Genomic DNA, 23458 nt, shown 5'->3' with positions numbered 1-23458 from the left:
ACTCTTCTCTCCTCTGAGACCTGTGATCATCTTGATGGAAAATGTATTCACTTTTACTATGGCTGTTCTTGGTGACTGTGACAAGGCACCCGCTTCTCTGTAGACATCTCCTGTCTGATTCAGCACAGACCAAGGAGATTAGTGGAATCAAAGAAAAAGAGGATTGAGTGCCTATTACCACTAAGACCACAGCATTTTTGAAGTATAGCAACTGCAGAATTAGTCATCTTGTTCAGTCAGGAATGTTCTCTTTCCCCAAAATAAATCTCCAATCTTTCGGACCTGGAATTTGCCCTAACCAGAAAACCCTAATAGTCATGCAGATCGAAGGGCAAAATCTAGTTTTTTACCCTTGCTGTGGTTTACCGTGTTGACACCACAGAAATACAGTATTTTCTCGTCTTGACAGAAGTGCTTTGCTGTATCTGCATTGCCATCAGCAGGAGCCATAACCCTGTGCTGGCTGGAAAGGCTGTGCAGCACAACACCCAGTACTGCCATGGTATGCAGCAGAGATTTTGCCATTCTGCAAAGGGCTTTTGCTGCTGATCCCTCAGTGCATGAAGGTTCTCTTACATTAGAAGAATCTTGGAATAATACCCCTACAGTGTACTTTTATTTCAGAACATTCTTGGAGTAATACCCCCTGCAGCATACACCCATACAATTCAGATTAGCCTCTGCTTTTAAGTTCTAGTATTAGCATAAATGATAGCTGAAATGTAGCAAATTTTATCTTTAAGAGAGCAGACTACAGATTACGTAATGTTCCAAAAAGACTAAATGTCCCTGATGAATTTATACGAATTTACTTATTGACAGCTAGAGCTTTTATGCTACTTAACAATGTGTCTTTTCAGCAAACAGTTTCCTATAAGACTGAAGGAAACTTACTGATGAACTTCATTGTAAAAATAAACACTGGAAGTAGTAAAAAAAGCTATACACAGAAAATGGGTGAAGAAAAAAATCAGGACTATCTTTAGTAGATAAATTCAGAAGGAATACTTTGTCTAAATGACAATGATGCGCTGTCCTGAGAGCACATAAGAAGTACATGCTAAATGGAGCAACGCAAACAAGACATTCTTCATGCATTTTTAAGAGGATTGACTATGTGGGAGGAGGAGGAAAGACTAAAAGAGCTTCAGCTGAGAAAGAAACTACTAGTAATTATCTTGTATTGTCACCAAACCTCGTATGTAAATATCCAGTAACGAGCTTATGGATCCTGAGGTTAGAAACTGTTCAGCTTCAGAAACTGAGTGTGAAAAAGATCTAATCTTGTGTTCAGCTATTCCAGAGCCAATTCCATTTAAATGACTAGATGTATTTGAACATGTACTATCAAAACTATGAAAGTTTTGTTGAAGTCATAGGATTGCTGTTTTCTTAATGAGCACAATTAGCACTAGAAGCAAATGGAGTTTCAGAAGTCTCTATATTGACTGAACAATTAGATCTGCTTCTGGTATACAAAACTGAACTAAGATTTCTGCACTGGTATAACTGGATGAAATTGTGAGGGCTTGTTAAGCAAGAGTTAGACCAGTTTATTGCCTTACTGTCCTTACATTTTAATGTAAAATAAAATATTTTATCTCTAATAATAATGAATATTTATCTCTAATGTAAAGCAAGAAACATGCCTGTTTCCTATATAACATATTAAATTAGTTAGCATATATATTATGGATATAAGTTCCAATCTTGATTCAAATTCATTTTTCTTAATTTGAGTAAAGAAGCTTTCTCTAGAGGCAAACATAAATCTTACCTCACAATGTCCTTCCAGAGCCAGTGATTGTTAGGAATGTGTCAAGATGAAATTACTTTTGCCCATAAGGAATCTCATCTTTTAATACTTTTAGGTTAACACTAATATTTTGCTTGGATGCCAGAATCAAAAGAATAGATTTTCTCCCCCAGTAGGGCCAAAAGCTTGACAGCTGGACAGTGGCTTGGAGGTAGGGCAGATAAGGTATGCTCTGATGGAATAGACCCTGGTGTTTCAAATGCTACTTTGCTGAGGACAGTATATTTCATTTAAAATACCTAATATTTTAATTTTCACTGTATTCAAGATTAGTTCCAAGGGATGCCCATCTGTGACTTGGCAGGTCCATCCCAGGGTAGACTTCTGCAGCTGGCTGCTGAATGGTAGCAGAGAAATCCACAGTAATGCTCATTTTACCAACTTCCAGGTTCTGATAGTTTTTGGTTTACTGGCAAGCTGATTTAAATTTGAGCTTTTATATTGAGTTATTTTCATTTAAGACCCAAATCACACACATGCGTGGTAATGTAGTGAGCTAGAAGTGGTTTTTGTCTTCTTTAACTCACGTTTTACACCCTGAATTCAAGCTCTGATTAAACAGTGGTCACCGTGAAGTATACAGAGGACAGCACAAACAATTAAAATTCTCCAGCTAAAAAGAAAAACAAAGATAGAGAATAGAATGAAAGAAGATGACAAATGAAAATAAAATAAACACAAAGGAAGAATGAGAAATTTTAAGAATTCTTAAGCAGTAATATTGTTATTGACAGTAAACAAATATTATTCTATAAGTGGGGAGTGGCGCATTCAAAGTAGAAAAAGGTAAATATTTGGTGCATTTTCCACTTGTCGGACTACCTTCTGTCATATTCAATGTAAATGCAAAATTTTGCATTATTTTATACAATTTGTACTGCTCAAGTCTCTATAGTTGCTTCTGAGTATAGTTGATAAGCATAGACATACTTGCAAATTCTCATTTGTGCTGCAGTGGTACTCTAGGAGAAAAAAGTTATCCAAAGAAAAGTCCTCAAGCCTCAAAGAATTAACAGTTACTTTATTTCTTTCTATTTACAAAAAAAAATGTTAAAAAAGTCAAGCCCTGCAGGCCATGGAACCTTCAGGATCTCAGCATACAGTGCTGCCTTGTGCAGGATGAGGACAGCCAGAAACAGGCACTGAGAAGGCACAAACTGCCCCTATTCATCTGAAACCAGGCTCTGCTAGACTAAAGGCTAATGCTGTTAACCCTTTCAAAACCAAGCGGCAACATCAGGAAAAGCAGGCTGACCCCTATGCTCCCTATGCTTTGCTCTTCTGAACGGACTTACCACTCAAACAGGTCTGCATGTTTGAGGAAAAAAAGTCAGGTATTCTCTCTGGGGTTTTAGTTTTACCAGGGTCACCGGCTCCATCCTCAGCAGCAGTGTGGGGGTCTGTATTAGAGTTGAGGATTCAGTGTTCAATCTGCTTTAACCTTGGGAAGCTAAGAAGTAGTTACAATTGCAGAATTCTATCCCAAAAGACAGAAGTCAAGCTTATCCACATCTCAGCAGAATTGTCATACTTCCTTTCTTGCTCTTCTATTGTCAAAAGCCAAAGGCAAGTCTTCCTCCCCATGAAACAAGAATATCTTAAGGGCAATTATTAGCTTAAGGAATTGGTTAGACCTTCTCAAAAGTAGTGCTATGCAGACCTCTCAAAAATAGTTCCAGCTTTTGGCAGACTTGCCATCAAATTGTGATTGACCACCATGAGGCAGGATGCAGATGTACCGCATTGCCTATGGGGGATCCTTTCACCTTCCAGATGCAGCTTCCAACAGTGCCATCCACACATAAGCATATCTTATATCATCGGTAGGTCTACAACTAATGTTAACCTCCAGCTTAATCATACAAGACTTAATTTAAGCTCATGAGTGGTATCTGTTAAATGAAGGCCTAGATGAGAAATAGGTTACTCAGAGGTAACAAAGGCATCTAACAATCTACAAGAGGATTTTTTATAAAGAGAGACTCAGTAGAGCATCACCACATGAAATACAAATACCTGAGCAAGTTTTATGTAGAAACCTCCCACGTTTTGGCAAGGAGACACTGTTGTTGACTGTTTTCTCATGATTTGCATGTAGATAAGCCTGCTTTAAGTCAGAAATTCATGCTGTAGTGTTGATACTCTGGTTTCGGGTCTTGCACAGATTGATGAGGCATTTTTAGTTCTGCTAGCTTAGAAAAAGATAGACTGCAGCTTCCTTATTTGTAAATACTTCCCACAGGGAGAAGGACTGTTCACCTTCAAGTTTTCCAGTGGACAGATTGTAAAAAAATGAATGAGACTTACTTACAAGCTCAATTTAAAAGAATTGATCACCAGAAAAACAAAAGAGGATTTTCCTTTGCTCAGGGGAGAGTTAGCAAATGGAATAAGACACTGAAAAGACTGATAAGAACAGTCAGCAGAAATTGCTTCAAAATAGATGAAGGAAATAATTTAGAAGGAAAAATGTGAAGTATAACTGCTGGTTACAATTACAGATGGGATACCTTCTTTCTTAAGATTTTGTGTTCTCTGTACAACACTAAATACAATAAATAGATTCTTCTAGCTCACATGTGTATACATTAAATCAAATCGTAAGCACATTTTAGGGAAGAATTAGTACTCTGGTATAATAGCTAACAGACTAAAATTTATTTGTTCACCTAAATACTCATATTGTCTTCAGTAGGGACTATCACATGCATATCCAGCTGGTATTAGATCATTTTATTCCAGACTATATGTATTCTGGAGTCCCTAGTGACAATTATGAAATTCAACCATAAGCTATTGTTGAACTGCATGTGTCTCTCATCTCTTTAAAAAGCTCAGGCTGCATGACCATAGTTATTAAAAAAACCTTTACACTACCATCCCAGGCTTAAAAGTTTATTCAAATCTAATCTCTTCAAGATCAAGTTAGTCATGACCATGTTTCTAATTGAGTATTTTGTTTTCTTTTCTCAAAGAACAATGGGCTAAATTCACTGTGGATACAAATGAAGATGTTTGATGTAAGCTAATGATGGCTAGACAAAGGAATAAGTTCTTGTGCGATTTTTGTATTTTGTTTGAGAAAAAAATTAATACTTTGTAATCACACAAAAATAAAGGATAAAATATATTTTTAGTAAAGGAAGAAAAATAAAAGCTTTCCATTTACCTAAAAATGACCTACTGACTTGAATAATAATGCTACCACTAACACTTACATTAAATGCTCTAAAGTGAAAATTCTGTGACTATGACAGGCCTGATTTCTACTTGAAGAAAAACCCCCACACATTTTAGTCAGGATAATAATATCTTCTACTTTTCAGTACTAAGAAGCTGTGATGTACAACTAAAGCTACAATGCACAAGGACAAATATTTGATCTCTTTCTTGAAAGAAGCTGGGACATCCAGGCATATGGATCCTGGCACTCCAGGTGACACTACATAGGGAATGTGACACCAGTAGGAGACAAAGCACTAGCTCTCTGTGTTGTTATGTTGAAAACGGCAGGGAGTCTTTGTCCCAACTTTTACTGCCTGAAAACCAAAAACTGAACCTGCCAAATAGGGAAAGCAAGCAGCCTGGATTTCAGGGGTTAAATGCAGTACATGGTTAAACACAGCTCTCCTCCTGATTCTTTGGTGAACCTTCAGCTCTCAACAGGAGTCAGTGTTCCTATGGCAGAGATGGCTGGGTGTCCTGGAGTGTCTCAGTCTGTGTCTTTTTCATTGTTTCTTATTCACTACAAAACACATCCAGCATTTGAAAATTTGACATCTGCCGAGGATAAGTGTTACATGACTTAATCAAATACAAAACAGTAGTGAAAAAATACAGTTCCTGAAGCATGAGACAGTGCATGTAGGATACCATTAAGTTTTAATGATTCACATCAGCTACTCACATTGACTTTGGCTGAGCACTTTATGGAAAAAGAAAAGTTGGGAAGAAGAAAAGGAACATGGAAGGGATGTGGAAGATCCACTTCAAGGTCCCAGCTTGCCTTTGTAATCTGGGCAAATCAATAGGTCTAGGTTCTTATGAACTGAGGTGACCCAGCTTCCTGCAGGCAGTTTGCTTCATATATGTTCTCCCCTCCAGAATATCAGCAGCAGCAGTTACTACAGCAGTTATGCCTTTCTGGGATGTTGAGTCACCAGATTTCAAGTCTCACCTATAAATTAAACAGAGCAGGACTTTAAATCTAGCGTTTCAATCCTAGAAATAATAAAAGCCAAATTTTTGATTCATCAGAATGTGCATAAACCTACATCTGGTCTGCTGAGCCTGTATCTACTGAAAGCCTGCAGTCACCTGAGAGGTGCTCTCCAGGCACACAAAAGACAGGGCCCAGCTAAGGAGACAGACTAATTTTGGGCAGGTTTTGGCTTCAGTCTTAATTCCAGTACAATGACAAGGGGATGATTTAGGTGGTTTTGGAGTTCTGTTTATGTCACCTGGCAAAAAAAGACCAGAAGCAGCTCAGTGATGTATCTGAGCACATCTACAGCAGTAAGGCACCCACAGGGCAAAGTTGAATGTACTTGCATTGTTCCCAAGACAATGGCTCACAGATACTAGCGAGGCTTTGAATACACATGTTCGATGAATTTGGAGAAGCTACTCAGTTTCAAAAGCAATTCACATTTCTTAGAATCTAATTTGCTTCTGAGTGCCACAAACACAAGAATACAGTCTCACCTAACATCACCCAACTTCTTATAAAGAGATGTAGGACAACCTGCTTGGAAACCTCTGCGGTGTTTTTAGAAGCCATTCCCAGAGATGCTGGAGCTGTGTGAAAGCTTGCATCAGGGCCCCAGTGATGGAACAGGAGCTGAACAAGTCACTGAGGTCATTTAAAGGCAGGAGTTATTTAAGTTTGAATGTAGGAATTTATCTTGCAAGGGGTAAAATAAGATATTTCTTCTAAGTGAGCAATATTACTCAATAATTTACCATTTGTACTTTGGCCTACTATATTTGTACTTTGGCCTATTATATTTTTTATACAGGTCATGAAACATGATTTCATTGGAGATACTGGAATTCATACTATAGTTTTATGGGTTTTAATTTCTTAATGGGACCAGGGCAGAGATGACAAGTTTTAATGTATTAAAGGTTTACCTACTTGAGAGGCATAAGGTTTTCCTGCCTCACAATCTGATTTTCCATTCCCTCACTCTCCTGTGTTGATCGCCATGCTCTGCAAGTTTCTCTGGTTTAGATTAAAAAATTAAATCTTTGCAGTAAGTATTTCCAAATCTCCAGAAATCAAATGTTTTCTTGTTCATAGGCAAATGTCTTACAGAACTGGATTCAAAACAGTCAGAAATTACTTCTAAGAATATTAAATAAAGTAAGAAAAGCAAACACCAAGAAAATTTCAAGAGTTCAGAGCATCAGTCCCAAAAGTTGGAAGAAAAGCAATGCAGCACTCCATCTTTAACATAAAGAATCATTTATCATGACACTTGAATGGTTGTGACAATACAAATCTCCTAATCTGGTATTAGTTGAACCAATTTAGAGAGTAAATTAGAATAAAAGGGTGCCTTGCATGTCAAATTGCTATGGACATCCAAGGCAACGCAGAGAAATAGCTGTGAAAAATGCGCTTTTAGCAGAAAAGGCAAGGTTACATAGGGTAAAAAGAAACCCCATTGAATACAAGGCTGGAGAATGCTCTGTCACACAAGGAGGAAGATGTATTTCCAAACACAGCACACAGCATTATTGATTTTCAAATTCTACCTTCTCCAGTGGCCTCATTAAATCTTTTTCGGGTTTTTTTGGCCTTTTTTTTTTTTTTTTCCACTAGGATTAGCATACACATATTTAAATGGAGACATAAACTGCACCTCTCTGGAACACACAGCATGCAATCTGGGAGCTAGAAACAGTCCTTAGCAGAGCTGACACACACCCACCACAGACTAGAAAGCTGGAAGCACCTTATAGCCAAAGCAATGGGGACATCCCCTGTCCTGGTACAGTCTTGTATCTAAAATAGCCAAATGCAATGATTTGATATTCCCAAGTAAATTTTCTATTTTTTTTGTTTGTTTCTTTAAAAGTGCTTCTTCCCATTCTGCTCTTCTTTTCCCAGATCCTTGAGCCACTGCTCATGCTATAACAGAAAAGGCAGCTGAGAGAAACAATTCTGTCAGCAAGGAACAAAAATGGAGGTTTTATTCCCATTCTTTATAAAAATTGGCATGTAAAAAAGAGTAGTAGAAATCAAAATGCAGAGACAGAAATAGGTATTTGAGGAGACATAGGCACCACAGCAAGGAGGATTTTGTTTTCATCTTTTCTCTTTAATCCCTTTCATAGTTTATTGAATGTAATCAAACAAAGTCAATTCAGTGAGGGGTTTTATAAGGAAGGAACAGTTCCCCTGTCTTCTGAAGAGACTAACCATGTTACAACAGGATTTTAGAAACTTAGGTAATTTAGCAAGTCCTAAACAGAAACAGATGCCTGTAGTTAAAGCAGATTGCTTTGCTAGGGCCCAATGCCTGATTTAAAAGTCAGAAAAAGAACTCAAGTGCATGTATATTTGTATTCATATACATATTACTTAATTTAAACTGGGGTTTTTTTTCAGTTGCAATGACTATAAGTTAAAATGGTAAAGAAAAAGAAGAAATACTGCTTGTCCAAGCAGATACAAAGATTAAACATATTAAGTCCACAATCTACAAACAAAAATTAGACTCCTTTCCAGAAGTTACAGTAAGTTCTTTAACGTAGTTAGAGGCAGGTATCAGGAAGTAAGATTACATCAGTTACATTCACTGTTAATTTCGAAGTATGAATGCATGTGATTTTACTTCTGCTCATACGATTGTAATTGCATTATTTATTTAATTACTATTAAAATATAAGCTAACTATAACAAATTCAGTTTCTTAGTGTTCAACTTCAGCCTGCTGCCCACTGTAAGTATGAGCCAGCTTGCCTCCCAAGAATAGCCTGTCTACTTCTGCAAAGAAGTGGGGCAAATAAGCTCTGCTAGTAAGGATAGGTAGGTACTTTTCACCCTCTAACCTGGCTTGCTTATAACAACTTTAAATTTTACTATATCACTCCATTGCTGGCAGTATTGACATACCCTCATTTTAACGACTCTGTGAACAGCAAGAAGCCATCAGCAAAACACACCGTGGCTCTCAAAAACAGCTTCAGAGCTGTAAGCTGCTCATGAATAGCGGTCTCTGTGAGGGCAGCATGATTTATAATCAGTATAGAGAGTCCCTGTGATTAATATTCATGCTACATATCCCAGAATAAATAGGAGATGCCAGTCTGATTCAAAGCCCTCTGAAACTGATGGAAACCTTTCCATTGACTGCCATGGGCTCTGGGTCAAGCCCCAAGCGTCCAAGTGTGTTTATACCTTTTAAAAAAGAAGGAATTCACTCTCCACGTGTTTCAGTCCCTCATATTTATTGTCAGCAAACCTCTGGCAAAAAGTGCCTTCCTCTGCAATGAGACTCACTGAAGCCAGTAGGAGGTATATATACAAAGACTGAGGACATAATCCCGATGTAAAACCAATAGCAAACTGGAAAGAAACTTGATTTTGAAACCACACAAGACAAAATGCAGTAATAAAATGAATGTTTCTTTGTCAGAAGTATAAAATAACTCAGATTTTGTATACCTCTAAGTTAAAAAAATTTTCAAGGAGGCACACTGAACCCTCATAATATAACATTAAAAAATCCCACTCATATAAATCTAATACCATTATAACCATCTTCCTTGAACACTGTAATTATATCCTCCAAGAGTAAGTACCCAAATGTTAATTAAATATGGTCATCTACATTATTTTATGCAAAGATTTTTTTTTACTTATTAAAGGAATTTAATACTATTCATAGATGTCTTTGTTAAATGCAGATTGAAAATGAAGTTAAAGAATAAAGACTCGTTTATTTTTATGCTATTTATAAATTTTCTAAGTCCAAGTCCTCTCACAATAGTGTACAGTAATTGGATTAAAACTACTTTCAAATACTTTCCACCACATCTTTTACATGAAACACCTTGCAAAGCCCACAATGTCTACATAATCATTTTACAGTGATTATCAAAAAAAATACTATGGAATTAAATAAAAGTGGATTGATATGGATCCTCCTCCCCAAACAATGAAATCCTAGCACCATACAAAATATCATGATTTAAAACTGAGTGCTGGCTCTCCTTCTCTCTCTTTCCTTTTAATAACCAAACAAATTATTTTCCAAAGCATGACTGTTAATACACAGATTGGTTTCAAGAGTAGCTTTCAACAGTAATTTTTTTCCTGCATTTTGCTTTAAGAAGAAAAATATAAAGAAAACAAAAACAAAAACAGGAAATAAAAAGTCCTATGGTCAATTAACAGTGAGTTCCCACGGAGGCAAAAGTGGACATTTCGCGACGGATGGTACTGAAAGGAGAGAGCTCCAGTTCTGTGGTGTACTCATTGTCATTGTCATCACTCGTCACTGTGGAAGACTTCTGGATGCATTCATCACAGCAGCAACAGCAACACTCCATAAAGGCCCGGCTGAAAGGTTTGCAGAGACAGAACAGGAGAACTGGGGTAACACAGGACTTAAAGAACAAAAGGAACTGGCTAATGAGATGGAGGAGGTCCATAGTTTGTCGAGAGACCCCTGTGGACATGTAGGCAGTCACAATGTTGCAAATATTTTCAGGAATGATGCAAAACCCATACAAAATGGTCAGAGCAACCACTGTGCAGTTCATCTGACTTTCCAGCTGAATTTGTCGCTTGTTCCCCCTTGTGCAAGCCTTTTCAGCCCTCCTGATTTTCCTTGCTGTCACCAGGGAGCAGGTAATAGTGAACAGGGTAGGCAAACAAAAATAGCAGCCGAAGTACCACCAGAGTCGTGCCCCATCGTAGGTGAGAGCTAACACGTAGATGGTGTCGGGCAGTGTGGTGGATATCTTCACCACGCAGCGCTCACCCGGGGGGCTGCCACTGTACTCAGGGTCCTCCTTGGCCAGCTGGCGCAGCACCACCTCCGGCAGGGCCAGCAGCAGGGCACCTACCCAGATGACAGCCAGCTTGGCCGTCGTCGAGGTGCAGTTTTCGATCATCTCATAATACATCTGCACGTTGGTGGCGGCACGAAACCGGTCAATGCAGAGGGCACACAGTGTGAATGTGGTGACTCCAAGAGAGGCCACCTGAGAAGGAGGAAAGGCAACACAAGTTAATACAGGTGCTGTCTGGAGAGAAAAAAAAAAAAAAAAAAAAAAAAAGGAAGGGAAAAGGGGAAAAGACAGCTACAAGGGTGCAGTCCATTAATCAGCAGAGAGTGGGAAAACATCATATCCTTCAAAAGTCCCCTGTTTCCATGTTGATGGTAGTCTTCTTAGAGACAGAAGATGAAGGCCTGAACTCATTCAGGCTGAAGAGGGAATTAATCTATTGTACATTGGATGAAGGTTCTTACCATTGAGCAGTTCTCTGGAAGAGGTTTATGCTCTTCCATAGAGATAGCTCAATTTGTACTCTGGTACACCAGTCAAGTCTAGCCATTTGACCAGCAAAGGCAAAGGAAAACACAGTTTAGGGGTATCAGTGTAGGAGACAGTTAAGCACCATGGTGCTGAGTGCCACCAAAAGAAATATCTCAAACAGAACTTAGCTTCCAGTGTTTGCTGATCTATCATCCAGCATGCATTCCAAAAGAGTACATCCTTCTGTTTTTCTGCCTAAAAATACTTGGTGTCATCCTCTCCTGGAGACCCAAGCAAGCACCTGTGCGACTCTGAGTGGAAAATAAAATAGAGGAACTGAGCAAAATTTAAAAATAAACCCTTTCCTTCCCCACTTTTTTCTAAGGGGTGTTTTTCATAAAAATTGGTTATACCACAGGGGTTGGAATCTTAAATCAAAAGGGGAGATAGAAGTGTCTTCCTTCATCAGAAGGACCAACTTATGAACACATCACAAGTTTATCAAACATGCAGGGGATCATAACATTGGAACCTTCCACATCTACAAAACTTAGAAACCTTGTGGATTAGGCACCTACTGAATTGAGTAGGGTCCAACAACTATTTTTGTGGACTTAGACTTTTAAATGAAATTTTGATGGGATGTAGGCACAAAAAGCCACCTGTATTGTGAGTTCAAAGAAACCATACCTCAGACTTCCAAAGCCTAACTTTGGAAACTTCACTATAATAGTTAAGCTCTAATAATCTATATTCAACATTATTATTTAGAAAAAAATCACAGGAAAATCCAGGCTCAATTTCGTAGGAAACATCCTGTGAGAGAGTGTACTGCAGGCCAAGAGAAATGGACAAAGTTTCATTCTTTAAATGATTTAAAGATGGATTGGACAGAGCTCTCAATTATATACTGTGAGAAAAAAGCACAGAGCAACACTTACGTTCTCTAGCTTTAATAACCATCATTCTATGTATGACTAGATATCTTGTACTGTCATGCCATCATTTCCTATAATTTTTTCCTGTTAATAATTCAATTTTCTAAAAACATTTCTAAAAAAATTTGCAAGATGACCGTATACATTTTGATCTAATTCTATTAACAATAAATTCAACTTCAGTTCAAATTCAAAGCAGAATGCCCATTAACTTCAATTGGAGAAAGATTAAGTGCCCTGTTGCATTTTAATTCACTTATTTTCTTGGGTTTGCGTGCTTATGTTATGCTGCAAATGTGCTGATGCAAAAGAAAAGAAACCTTTAACTAATATTCCTAATAAAAGTAAAGAATACTACTTTTATCATGAATAAACCATGTGTCTGGGTAATTAAATGGGAACTCTAAGGTAATATTGGGCAGTTCACTATAATTTTGCTTATCAAAATTTGATGTGTAATGCTATATTTCAATTTCAGACAGGCAGACTTAAAAAAACACTTTCTGATTTCAACCATAATATTGAAATATTGCTGTTTATGCATTTCTTGTAAAACATTCTGCAAAGATAGATAGCACAATTATGCACATTTATATAAATGTATCATTAATTTTGGCCCTAAATATTTAATGGCCATATCAGATTGCTAAAATTGAATATCACTGAAAAATATTAGGCACTTGGGATTAGAACTGTCAGACATTGGCTTGGTTGGAGAATTCTTTGAAGCAGCTTCCTAAAAGATTGAACAAGATGCAATCTCTTACTAATTAACTTGCAGAAATATTTAATGATGACAAGGCAGTACTGTAAACATTTTTAATAGGCAAACATATTGATTTAGGAAGTTAAACTGCCTGACAAGATTCAAAGAAAGCTTGGTAAATAGAGGAAAAAATAAAAACAATTGCAAAAATTACAGTTACAGGGAAATCTTAATGAACAGCGATAAATTTAGCTAATGAAATATGATTATCCTGTATCACAGCTGAGAGTGACATTTGTAAATTCAAGATTAGTGACTTTGTTTCCAAAACATTCAAATGTATGTGCAGCATTCAAATTTCTTAGTGACAGCAAAACCTTTAGCCTGAACACGCAAGATGAATAACAAAAGTGTCAGGACTCAGCTTTCTACAATTACAGGAGACAGGGAAATAACTGAAATTCAGAATTTAATAGGGATTGAAATAAAAATCAGCAAAACAGAAGAAAGCCTGAGTTTTTGTAAATTACCATTTTCCCTCTCAGCTCTTACATGAGCCTCTCCCCTGCCCCCAACACACACACCTCTATTGCTTTAGCATTTCATTGCAAACAGACTGTTACACAGCAGCTAAGACATTAAAACTCTACAGCTGTTAGGGCTGGACTAATGAAAGAAGACATGCCTACCGTGAACAAACATAACCTACGGGGCTCCTGTCACATTAATTGACCAACAACTTGGAGGTTTAAGACAGTGAAATAGAGCAAGAGGAAACAGCTAAGAATACTGGAAAATGCCTCTGAAAACTCTCCCATGGATTTACTGATGAAACGAGCTAAACAAAGCCAGTGTTTCTCTGGAACAGGTAATGGTTTCCTATTTTCTATAGATCAGTGGAGTTAGTGATGCAACAGAAAAGCTTGCAAAAACCAAACAATCACACTCGAGCAGATGAACACAGATTCACTCCAGCTGACTGTTTATATGCAGTACAGCAGTTTAAGGGTTGGATTACTTACCCCACACTGCAGACTATGAGTAATAGCCAGCAAAATCAATGGGTGCTGCTCAAAACCTATGTGGGTGAGAACTGAATGCATTCTGCATGTTCATACAATTTCAGTTTAGGGTTGTTTCTTCATACCAGTCATACTAATAATTAGAGTTAAGCTGAAAGTGTAGAAGAAGTCGGAGAAGTTTTCTTTTCAATCCATTACACTGCCTTGAAATAACCTCAGAATGAAGATAATTCATTTGACAGGGAGTAGGTAAAGCACAAATTAACAAGTCGTAAAGTGATATGAAGCTGCATGGAGTTTAATGGTGCTCTTCTTGTTGTAACAGCTGAGTGTCTGATGTGCTGTTGCAGTCTTAATTCCAACAACATGGCAGGAAATGAGGCAAGGCAAGGGCAACTCAGGCTCAGTAGTTTTTGATCATCATTTAGTTGTCTGATTTATTACCATATGGTCCCTATGAAAATTCTCCTCCAGTCTCCAGACATTCAGGATGACATCAGTTTGCAATTTTCCCTTATTACATGACATGAGAGAAGTCCACAAGTTTCCAACTGAAGGACCACCAATCTGCTTTGAGAAGGTGGTGAAGGAATCCTTGCCTTGAGGAGATACCAACACTATTTGGGCAGAGAACCACTGTAGAAGAGACTTCTAGCTACAGCATATATATACACAGGACAACATTATTGTTACAAGAAGAGTCTCTTGCACTGACAAGGATGTTAGTGGGCACTGTGATGCTCATTCCAGACACTGCATAAACCTTTGGTCATTAGCTCATCAGCTCTTAGTCAACTGTGTCCAAACTGCTTTGGGCAACTGAGGCCAGACAAAATTACCAGTAAATACTAATGAAATGCTCAGCTTAATTGTATCATTTCTCCTGTTCATCCCTCCAACATATCCATTCCCCTTTTACAAACTTTAACATTTATCAAAATGTTCTCGGGCCTTTCCTGGCTTGTCCTATGGGACCTCTCTGTGGTCCCATGGCTCTTGGCCCTGGCCTCTAGGAGCAGTGTCTGTGGCTGACCAGTGAAGATGTAGTACGGTGAGCAACAGCTATGGAAATAAGACTCAATTCTCTCTCACTAATTTCTGCTTGGCCAGATAAAGGTGATGAAAATGAGAAAGGAAATCAGAAAAGGTGACTTGGGTGAAAAGATTAACAAAGACCAAACTCTGTAAGTGAATATAAAAGAGAGGTTGGGTCATTCCATCCAGTGAGATGAAAACCAAGAAGTGATATTGCTGCTATCTACAAATAAATCTATCTTGAGATACAAAAGTTACTTTAGCCAAAGGACAGTGAATGTAAGAGAATGGAAATCAACTGGCCATGAGCAACTCGAGGTTGGAAATGAGAGGGACCATTAATTCATCTCAGGCATCATCTTCTCAAGCAACCCAATGGAGAAGTGAGGGAAAACAATGCAGACTAAGTTTATACAGAACAAGATAAATTAGAATTGTTACAAGAAGTGGGTGCTTCTACCAGCTGAAACTGGGTTTTCTAAGATTGAATATACTTTATGTGGATAACACGGAGTTTCTTAATCTACAAGGTACTCTTGCTCCCTTTGTTACAAGGCAGGATGTGTATTCGAAACATTTTCCTGTTGTAATGGGAAAGCTGAACTACAGAAAAGGTTGATAACTACTAGCCAGGACATCTCTGAGCTCTCAGTAACACCCTGTAGACTCTTTATATCCATTCCTATTATATCATATAAATGACTAATTTTTCCCTGAAGGTATTATAGTCTATCATTTCATCATGGCTGTTCTAAAGCCACATCAAACTTTAGAGCATATTAATGCAACATACCATAGGGGCTCTTCCAGATTTGTTGGTTTTGCCTAAGATAAATAGACAAAACTAGTACAGGTCACATTACATTTTTTTTTTTCTACTCTACACTTACAGTAGAGAGTCCAGTAATAAGACTGGACTATTGCAAAATAAGATCACTTTATTGCAAATAATTACTTATATTTAAATTTCTGGTTTCTGTTCTTCTAATAAAAAGTCCCATCCCCTTACAAAAAACAAAACAAAACAAAAAACCACAAAAAAACCAAACAAAAAACCAAACCAAAACAAAAAAACCCAAACAAACCCCCCCAAAACAAAAACAAACAAACAAACAAACAAAGTCTTTACTATGAAAGAACAAAAATAAGTATCACAGTATTTCTTCCAAGAAGTGCTATTAAACATTAATGGCTTTTTGTTTGTCACAGAGACACAGAGCACACATGCTTTGTGTGATATTTATCCTTTTGTATATCCTAAGAGTAATACTGAGAATCGCAATCCAATTCCATGAGCTGCTCTTGAATTCTGCTGGAAGCGAAAGTCAACTAGACCACGATGGCACTGGAAATACTTATTACACCACATACTTATCCAGGGGTTGGAAAAATCACAAAAGGATTTAATTTTTGTTCATTTTCCTGTTTGCACTCTACCATGCTACCATATAGGTAATTTTATTTTACTTTTTTTTCTTTTTTTAATAAAGAAACAAGTGTCATCTCCACTGAGGATCAAATTCTCATCATGCTACATAACAGACTCCTGTACTAATTCTTAATATTAACAACATGAACTACTGCTAAAAATCTGCTTCTTCCTGCTTTGCAGGAAAAAATCCTGTCATATGGAAAAATGACATTCCAGTGCTCAGATCCGTCAATGGTGCTGGGATAGCAGATGCTGCCTTTTCCTCTCCACACATACATGACTTAAATATTACTGACCCAATTTTAAATCTACTCTGACACAAATTCATTTCCATGCTGAAATGCCATATGCAAAGTTTAGCCAAAAGCAAATTTTTATGGACAACTTAGAAGACCCTGCAGACAGGGTTTGCAGAGGAAAGAAAGACTAACAGAACAACCAACATGGCAGATATTATCATTGTGCCATTAATAACCTAAAGGGCAGAGATATATTAACACTTCTTTAAATAATTATTTATCGTGCGATAAGTGCTGAAGATACCCTGCTCAGTAAAAGACACATGTAGCCATTGACCTAGAAAACTATCATGAAGAACCTTTGAAACTGCAAACATCTCCGAGTATATCTGCCTATGACCCAGAGGACTCACTGGAGGTTCAGGAGCGTAGCTCTGACCAGAGTCAAAGAAGGGATACAAAGAGGATGCCACACATCAAAAGACACAGAAAAGACAGAAGATACATAGCTTTTATATATTCCCATAAAAAACATATTTGCTTCCCCAAAGTGAAACTTAAAATAGGGATCTCTTCTGACAGCTTTGGAACAGGCAGAGAATGGCCACTTTGTGCTTCTAACTTACTTCTGTCAAGTAAAAGAGAGAAAGGGGAAAAAGTCTCACCTCAAATTGCCCTGGAGGGTCAGCTCCAGGGAAAGAGAGTAATTAATATTTCAGGCCAAATCAATCCCCATGCTTTCCACTAAGAATACTAATTGTGATAGCTTTCCTGAGCTGGAAGTTACCCACCAGAAACAGGAGTGATGCCACAAATTGATTGCCAAAAGCACATGCAGAGACTGAGCATCATTTTTCAGAGGCTTTCCCTGTCAGCCTGCTCCAGTCGTTCCTATCTCATATGCATGATATGGTCCATATGAGGACACCACAAACTTTGTCTTTCTCTTCTTTGTGAGGTGTACAAGAAAGGCAGAGGAGCTCATGTTTACTAGCACTGAGCGGAGAGCTGTGTACCATTACTGGCCTCAGCAACTTCTTGGTCTGTGCTGGACTGCACAGGGCAGTAAATTAGCCTCTGCAAGCTGTCATTCTAGACTATTCCCCAGTTCTAAATCCTTGCTCCACTATAAGTAGCTGGATTCAATCTGTTGGCATAGAATGGGATGCCTATTTCCAATGACTCCCCAAAACTCATTGAGCTTCCAGTATAATCTCCATGAGCAGAATCCACACAATTCAAGCACGCTTCCAAAAGATACTTTCTAGTCCTAGCTGACATTTGTCATATTGAGCAAGCTGCTCTGGGCTTTAAACAACTTATTTAATCTCTTCATTACCACCTTCCAGCACTAAAATTAAAAAAAAAAAAAATAGCAATTGTAGTTCACAGGACTAACAGCTGTAAAATATTCAAAAGCACAGTACCAGTACAGATTTTGTCTACATCCATTACATACACTTTTTTCTATTAAGGTCTAGAATAAATCTGTAAGTAGGGAACTATATTATTCAAAAGACAAAATGAAAAAGGTCCCACGTCAGCAGGTATTAGCCACAGTCATTGTTTTTGTATTGTCATTTACCCCATATCTCCAGATTCTGAGTGATACTGAGAAAAATACATGAAAGACAAAATAAGCACAGTGTGCAGGTAAGTACTTCAGATATGTGCACCAAAAGCTAAACTTTTGCACCATCTGCAGAAAACTGTCAAAATTTTAAGAACAGTTCGGCAGAGGATTAAAACTGCAGAGGAAAAGCACAACTCCACACATCCTTATGGGAAGAGTAGCTGCATTAGTTGTTCTGATACCCTTCTCAGTTCTCTCTGAGTACACAAACCTCGGGGTTAGAAGTGAACAAACTGTGATACAATATATGGCTGAAATGACTACTTAAGGCACTTGTCACAGATCTTTATTACATATATGAAAACTGCCCTTTAAATTAAATATTGTGGAGACCTTCCACTGCTGGAAGCTCAACTTTTACCTATATAAATGTTCATGAAGATACCATAAAACATTTTCTCCAGACTGTGTGTGCATGTGTTATCACTGGCAGCAGATGCTTTGTTGAAATTCTGCACAATACTCATTAAACAGCACAAATAAAAAGTAAATGGCCTCAAGAGGTTTAAACAAAAAAAACCCTCAAAGTATCTCACTGGAATCACTTGAAACCTCTGACACAAAACCAAGCATGCTTGAATTATGTTAAAATGCTGTGATCAACTGCATCACTTGATCTGGATAATCAGACATCCCCTGTTCCCTAGTTCTGAAAGTACAAGCTGGTATGACAGAGGGCTCAGGCCACTAAGGGTCTTTGATGCTAGAAAGTAAGATGCTTCTGGATCTACAAATCTGGGTGAGACACATAGCTCACTCAACAGTGGATGAGCAAACGGATGTGCAACAAAAAGAGATTCAAATCATGGAACAAAGAGACAATTAAAAGAACCAAACACTGGGCAAACTTAGAGAAAACACAGACACAGGTTAAAATTCATACATCTTCAGGAATATGCTTCTATTTGTATTTCACAAAGGTCTGGAAACCTCTCCTGAAGATAGCTGTCTACAGCTTTCCTTTCAAGGAGCTAAGAAGACTTCATCCTTCTCCCGTTGTGTGAGAAGGGGATGAGCCTGCCCAGGTGAGTTACAAGGGAAAAGACAGTGTTGTTCAGCTGCCAAGATGAGTGTATTCCTGCGAACAATCCTTGACAGAGCAAGGAACAGCAGCTGCTCATATATATGGGTCGATTTCATGACATGCTCCCCATCTGCATTGCTCCTGGTGGTGTCAGTGTCACTGTGTAGTGCCTCTGAGGTTAGAAAACCCTCGGAAAGGGATGAACATTTGCTCTAACTGCCTTCTCTACCTCAGCAGAGTCAAATCCTGATTTACAGGATAGTGTCCTTCTTGCCAAGCACAAGGCACACTGTAAAGAGTCATGATCCACTAGTAGTGTACAGTATCTGCCACTCATTCCTACAGTTTACAGAGGGGGAAATCCAGCCTTTTACATACTCTCTCTCAGGTGACAAATACACTTTACATACATGAGTATTATATTTAATGACCACTGAATGAAAAATATACAATTCTGGGAGCAACACAGAACCCCAAGGCAGTATCTTTTTATATCTGCACCTTAGATCTACATTAATTATACTTCCTCAGGGACAGGGAGAATGCTTCACTTATGGACACCAGTAATAATTAAGCCTAAGACAGTGACTAAGCTACTGGTCCATCCCAACTGGACTGGTGTCATTTCATGAACAGGACTTTAGACATCTACAGAACTTTCAAGTAAAAATGTAAGGTGACATAGTAGCAAATGAACATTTTTCATGATAACAGTTTTGAATTTCAGCAACTACATTTCAGCTAAACTGCTTTCAGTTTGACAAACTCTTTAGTGCCCAAAGCCAGGCACAGTATAAGCAAGTAAGTCTGAAGAACAGTGTGGCCATGCAATCATTTAAATTATTGATCTTTAATTAGAATGGGCATTACAAAGAATTACTTCTATTTTGCATGTGGATGCACCAAAAAAATGTTAGGAAGCGTGAAATGTCACTGTAGGAAAGTCCTTGAAACACAAGCTACTCTATCTACTCTAATTGAAATGGTTACTCTTGAAACACCACGAATCCAATTCAGAAATTTTAAAAGCTCCTATCAGTTTCTCAATAAACACATATTTACTGCATCATGTCTTCTTAAATGCAAATCAATCAAGTGTACTCTGAGTTTTTCAAACTCATTGGTATACTACGAGCCTAGCATTCATCTAAGCGTAGCACAGCTCCACCCTTTGTTCACCAGTAATAAACTGTATCACATACGAAAGAACCAAGGACAATTTAGTAGCTACACAGGTTACCTTTCTTAACACTTTCTTAAAAATATCATTTGAAAGTTAACTCTGTGTTACTGTGTACCAATGTGCTGCTGAAATTGATACTGTGTATTAATAACAGGTTGGGTTGTTCCTTTTTTGGGCGATGGGGTGTTGATTTTTGCCTAGGTTTTTGTTTGTTTTTTCTCTAATATCTCATTTTTAGGACAAGAGAATCAACAGTTATTTCATTAGCTTTCAGTTACAGAATAATATTGAACATAAAGTTTTGGGAATACAGCAGAGCCAGCCAGAACTGCAGTCTACCATCCTACCAACAAGCCTTAGTGTTCAGTTCCAATAAATAAAGCAGACAACCTGAGCGCTGCCGGCAGGACTCCGGCCAGCTGTCTGAGAGCTTCTCTGACAGAGCCTCTGAACAAATGCCAAGAAGCTGCAGTTTAAATCGAGCTGGGGTATTTTTCTTTTAACAGGGAAAAGAAAAAAATAGGAAAAGAAAAACCTAAATAAATGTGAGATTTGAACGCTGAAATATAAATTAAGAGCACCACCACTGATGGTGCTTTTTACAATCACCTTCTTACAAGCTACCCCACTCACCCACTCCATCCGCTTTCCTGATTCACTCAACTTTAGGAAAACAGTAAAGCAAACAACTTGTTATTCCTCCTAATTCTGAGAGGATGCCTTTCAGGATCACTGGGAGCAAGGAAAGTTTGGCAGAACTCGGGCGAGTGGCAGGAAGCGCCGGACGCGCTCAGCTTGAGCCACAGAAATCCCGGTGCCGCTGGACCGCGGCGGTCACTGCCGCCTCTGGTGACTGCCGCAGGAGCGCCCGTGAAACCCAGGCCACGCCGCACTGAGACGTCCCCGGGCCGGCAGCAACGACCAGCAGGTCAGGCTTGTGGCGGGGAGCAGTGGAGAGAGGAGCTCGGGACTCGCGTTCCCTCGGGCGGGTGAGCGCGGCCAGTCCGCCCGAGGGCTGCGCGAAGACGCCCGGGTCGCGCATCCCCACCCAGAGCCATTACCTCGATGTACGGGACGATTTTGCAGGAGAAGTCTTCTAGGAGCCACTTCTTGGTGAGCTCCTGGAAGATGACTAGCGGCAGGCAGAAGAAGACGATGAGGAAGTCCCAGAAGGCCAGGTTGGCCAGCAGGGAGTTGGAGATGCTCCGCATGTAGTAGTTGTGGCAGACGATGCACATCACTGCCATGTTGCCCATGATGCCGATGCCGAAGATCACCACGGAGAGGCACATGACGGCGTAGGCGCCGTAGGACTCCTCGGTCAGCGGGTAGAAGGGGTTGCGGAGGCGGGCGCGGCGCCCTGTGGAGTTCCCGCGGCCCCCGGCGCTGCCCTCGCCGCCGGCCGAGCCGTTCAGGGGCAGCCAGCGGGGCCCGCCTGCCCCGCCCCTCCCCGCCGCCGCGCCGGCTGCGGGATCGCTGCTCCTCGCCCGCCGCCGCCCGGCCCCCGCCGCCCCGGGGGGCGCGCAGCTGCCGCCCGGCCCCGCCGCTCCGCCGGGCGCGGCGCCGGCCCCGGGAGGGAGCGCTCTGCCCCCGGGGAGCGCCGCGGCCGCCCGCCGGCCCGGGGCGAGGGGCGTCGGGGCTGGCTGCCAGCGGGCGCGCTGCGGGGACGCCGGCGGCCCAGCGGCCGCGGCGGGAGCCGGGGCCAGGGCGCAGGCAGCCCAGGCGCTCAGCACCTGGCAGAGCAGGGCGAGGGGAGCGCGGAGGGGCCGCATGGCCGGGAGGCGGTGGAGCTCACCCGCTCCCCTTCAGAGGCGGCGTCCGCCCCGCTCAGCGGGGCTGCTAGCGGGAGACATGCTGGCCCGGCTCCGGGGGACAGCCCTCCGCGCCGGGGCCGGAGCAGCCGCGACTCCGCTGCCGCCGGGGTCCGCCGCGGGCAGCGGCCGGCGCTGGGGGCGCGGCGAGCGGAGCGGCGAGGAGGCTCTTCTCGCCGTCACCCGGGGCAGACCCGGAAAGTTGTGTCGCCGTCTCCGACGCGCCGAGTTAATGTAGCAAGTGCAGCGCCGGGAGGACCCCCCCCCGGCGCTCCGCCCTTTCCCGGGACCGCTGCCTCCTCGCCAGCAGCCACACCGGCCTCGTTCTGCCCATTTGCGTCCTCCCGCCGTCGCGGGCAGCCGGCAGCTCTATGGGTGAGGAAAGGTCCCTTGAGGGAGACACCTCCCCTCTCCGGGCGGTCGCGAACACATAATTCCTCCTCTCCAGCACCTCGGAGAACACAGGTTGTTGCGCGCAGCTCAGGGTGTTTCAGAGCTTTGCAAAACTCTTGCCGGGATCGGTCACTGCACCCTCCGAGCGCTCGCACGGCGGCTGGGAGCAGCGAGCGCGGCCGGAGCGGCAAAGTTGCTGCCGGCGCCGGGAAGGCACAGCGCCGGGACCGACACCTCGGGGCTGCTCCTGCCTCCCAGGTCGTGCGGACACCAAGGGGAAGCGGGGCGGAAGCCACGGCCGCCCGGGCAGGCAAAGACTGGTCTGCAGCGAGTTCTGCTCCTGATCGCGGCTCGGCCGGGGCGCGCCGGGGACGAGGGTGGGCAGGGCGGCCTCCGCAGTGCGCAAGCGCCGCCCAGCGGCGCCGCGGGGCCGAGGCACCGCCCGCCGGGGGCCGGGGCGAGAGGGAGGGGTCGGGGCCGGGGCCGGGGCCGGGCCAGCCCTGCCCGCCCCACTCGCCCCCAGAGCAGCTCTGGGGGGATACGTCTGCAGGGAGTCGTGAGTCCACTGCCTGCTCGCTGTGTCTCTGCCGGGTCGCCCCGGTGTCAGGGTCTGGCTGCCCTCCTTGGCCTGAGGATAGCGATAGGCGAGCGGAGCGCCCTGCGGCGGTACCGGGAGTCTCGGCCCCGCACCAAGCCCGGGTGGGTGGGAGGCAGTGTTGGAAGCTGTCGGC

The 23458-nt window shown here is 41.3% G+C and overlaps 1 protein-coding gene across 1 annotated transcript; it reads right to left on the bottom strand.

The window, feature by feature from the left end:
* Positions 1-7983: 7983 nt before the first annotated feature.
* On the bottom strand, positions 7984-22991 carry GPR37 (G protein-coupled receptor 37). Its single transcript, XM_050323656.1, has 2 exons — positions 21585-22991; positions 7984-11035 (listed from the first exon to the last, which is right to left on the bottom strand). The coding sequence occupies exons 1-2, from the start codon at positions 22293-22295 to the stop codon at positions 10217-10219; spliced, it is 1530 nt and encodes a 509-aa protein (XP_050179613.1). The 5' UTR covers positions 22296-22991; the 3' UTR covers positions 7984-10216.
* Positions 22992-23458: the final 467 nt, after the last annotated feature.

This window comes from Myiozetetes cayanensis, unplaced genomic scaffold (genome assembly GCF_022539395.1).
Source record: "Myiozetetes cayanensis isolate MyiCay16 unplaced genomic scaffold, myiCay2020 scf3, whole genome shotgun sequence".
Taxonomy (NCBI): domain Eukaryota; kingdom Metazoa; phylum Chordata; class Aves; order Passeriformes; family Tyrannidae; genus Myiozetetes; species Myiozetetes cayanensis.
Note: the sequence above shows the minus strand (reverse complement) of the source record. Positions and strands in the feature narration are given on the sequence as shown.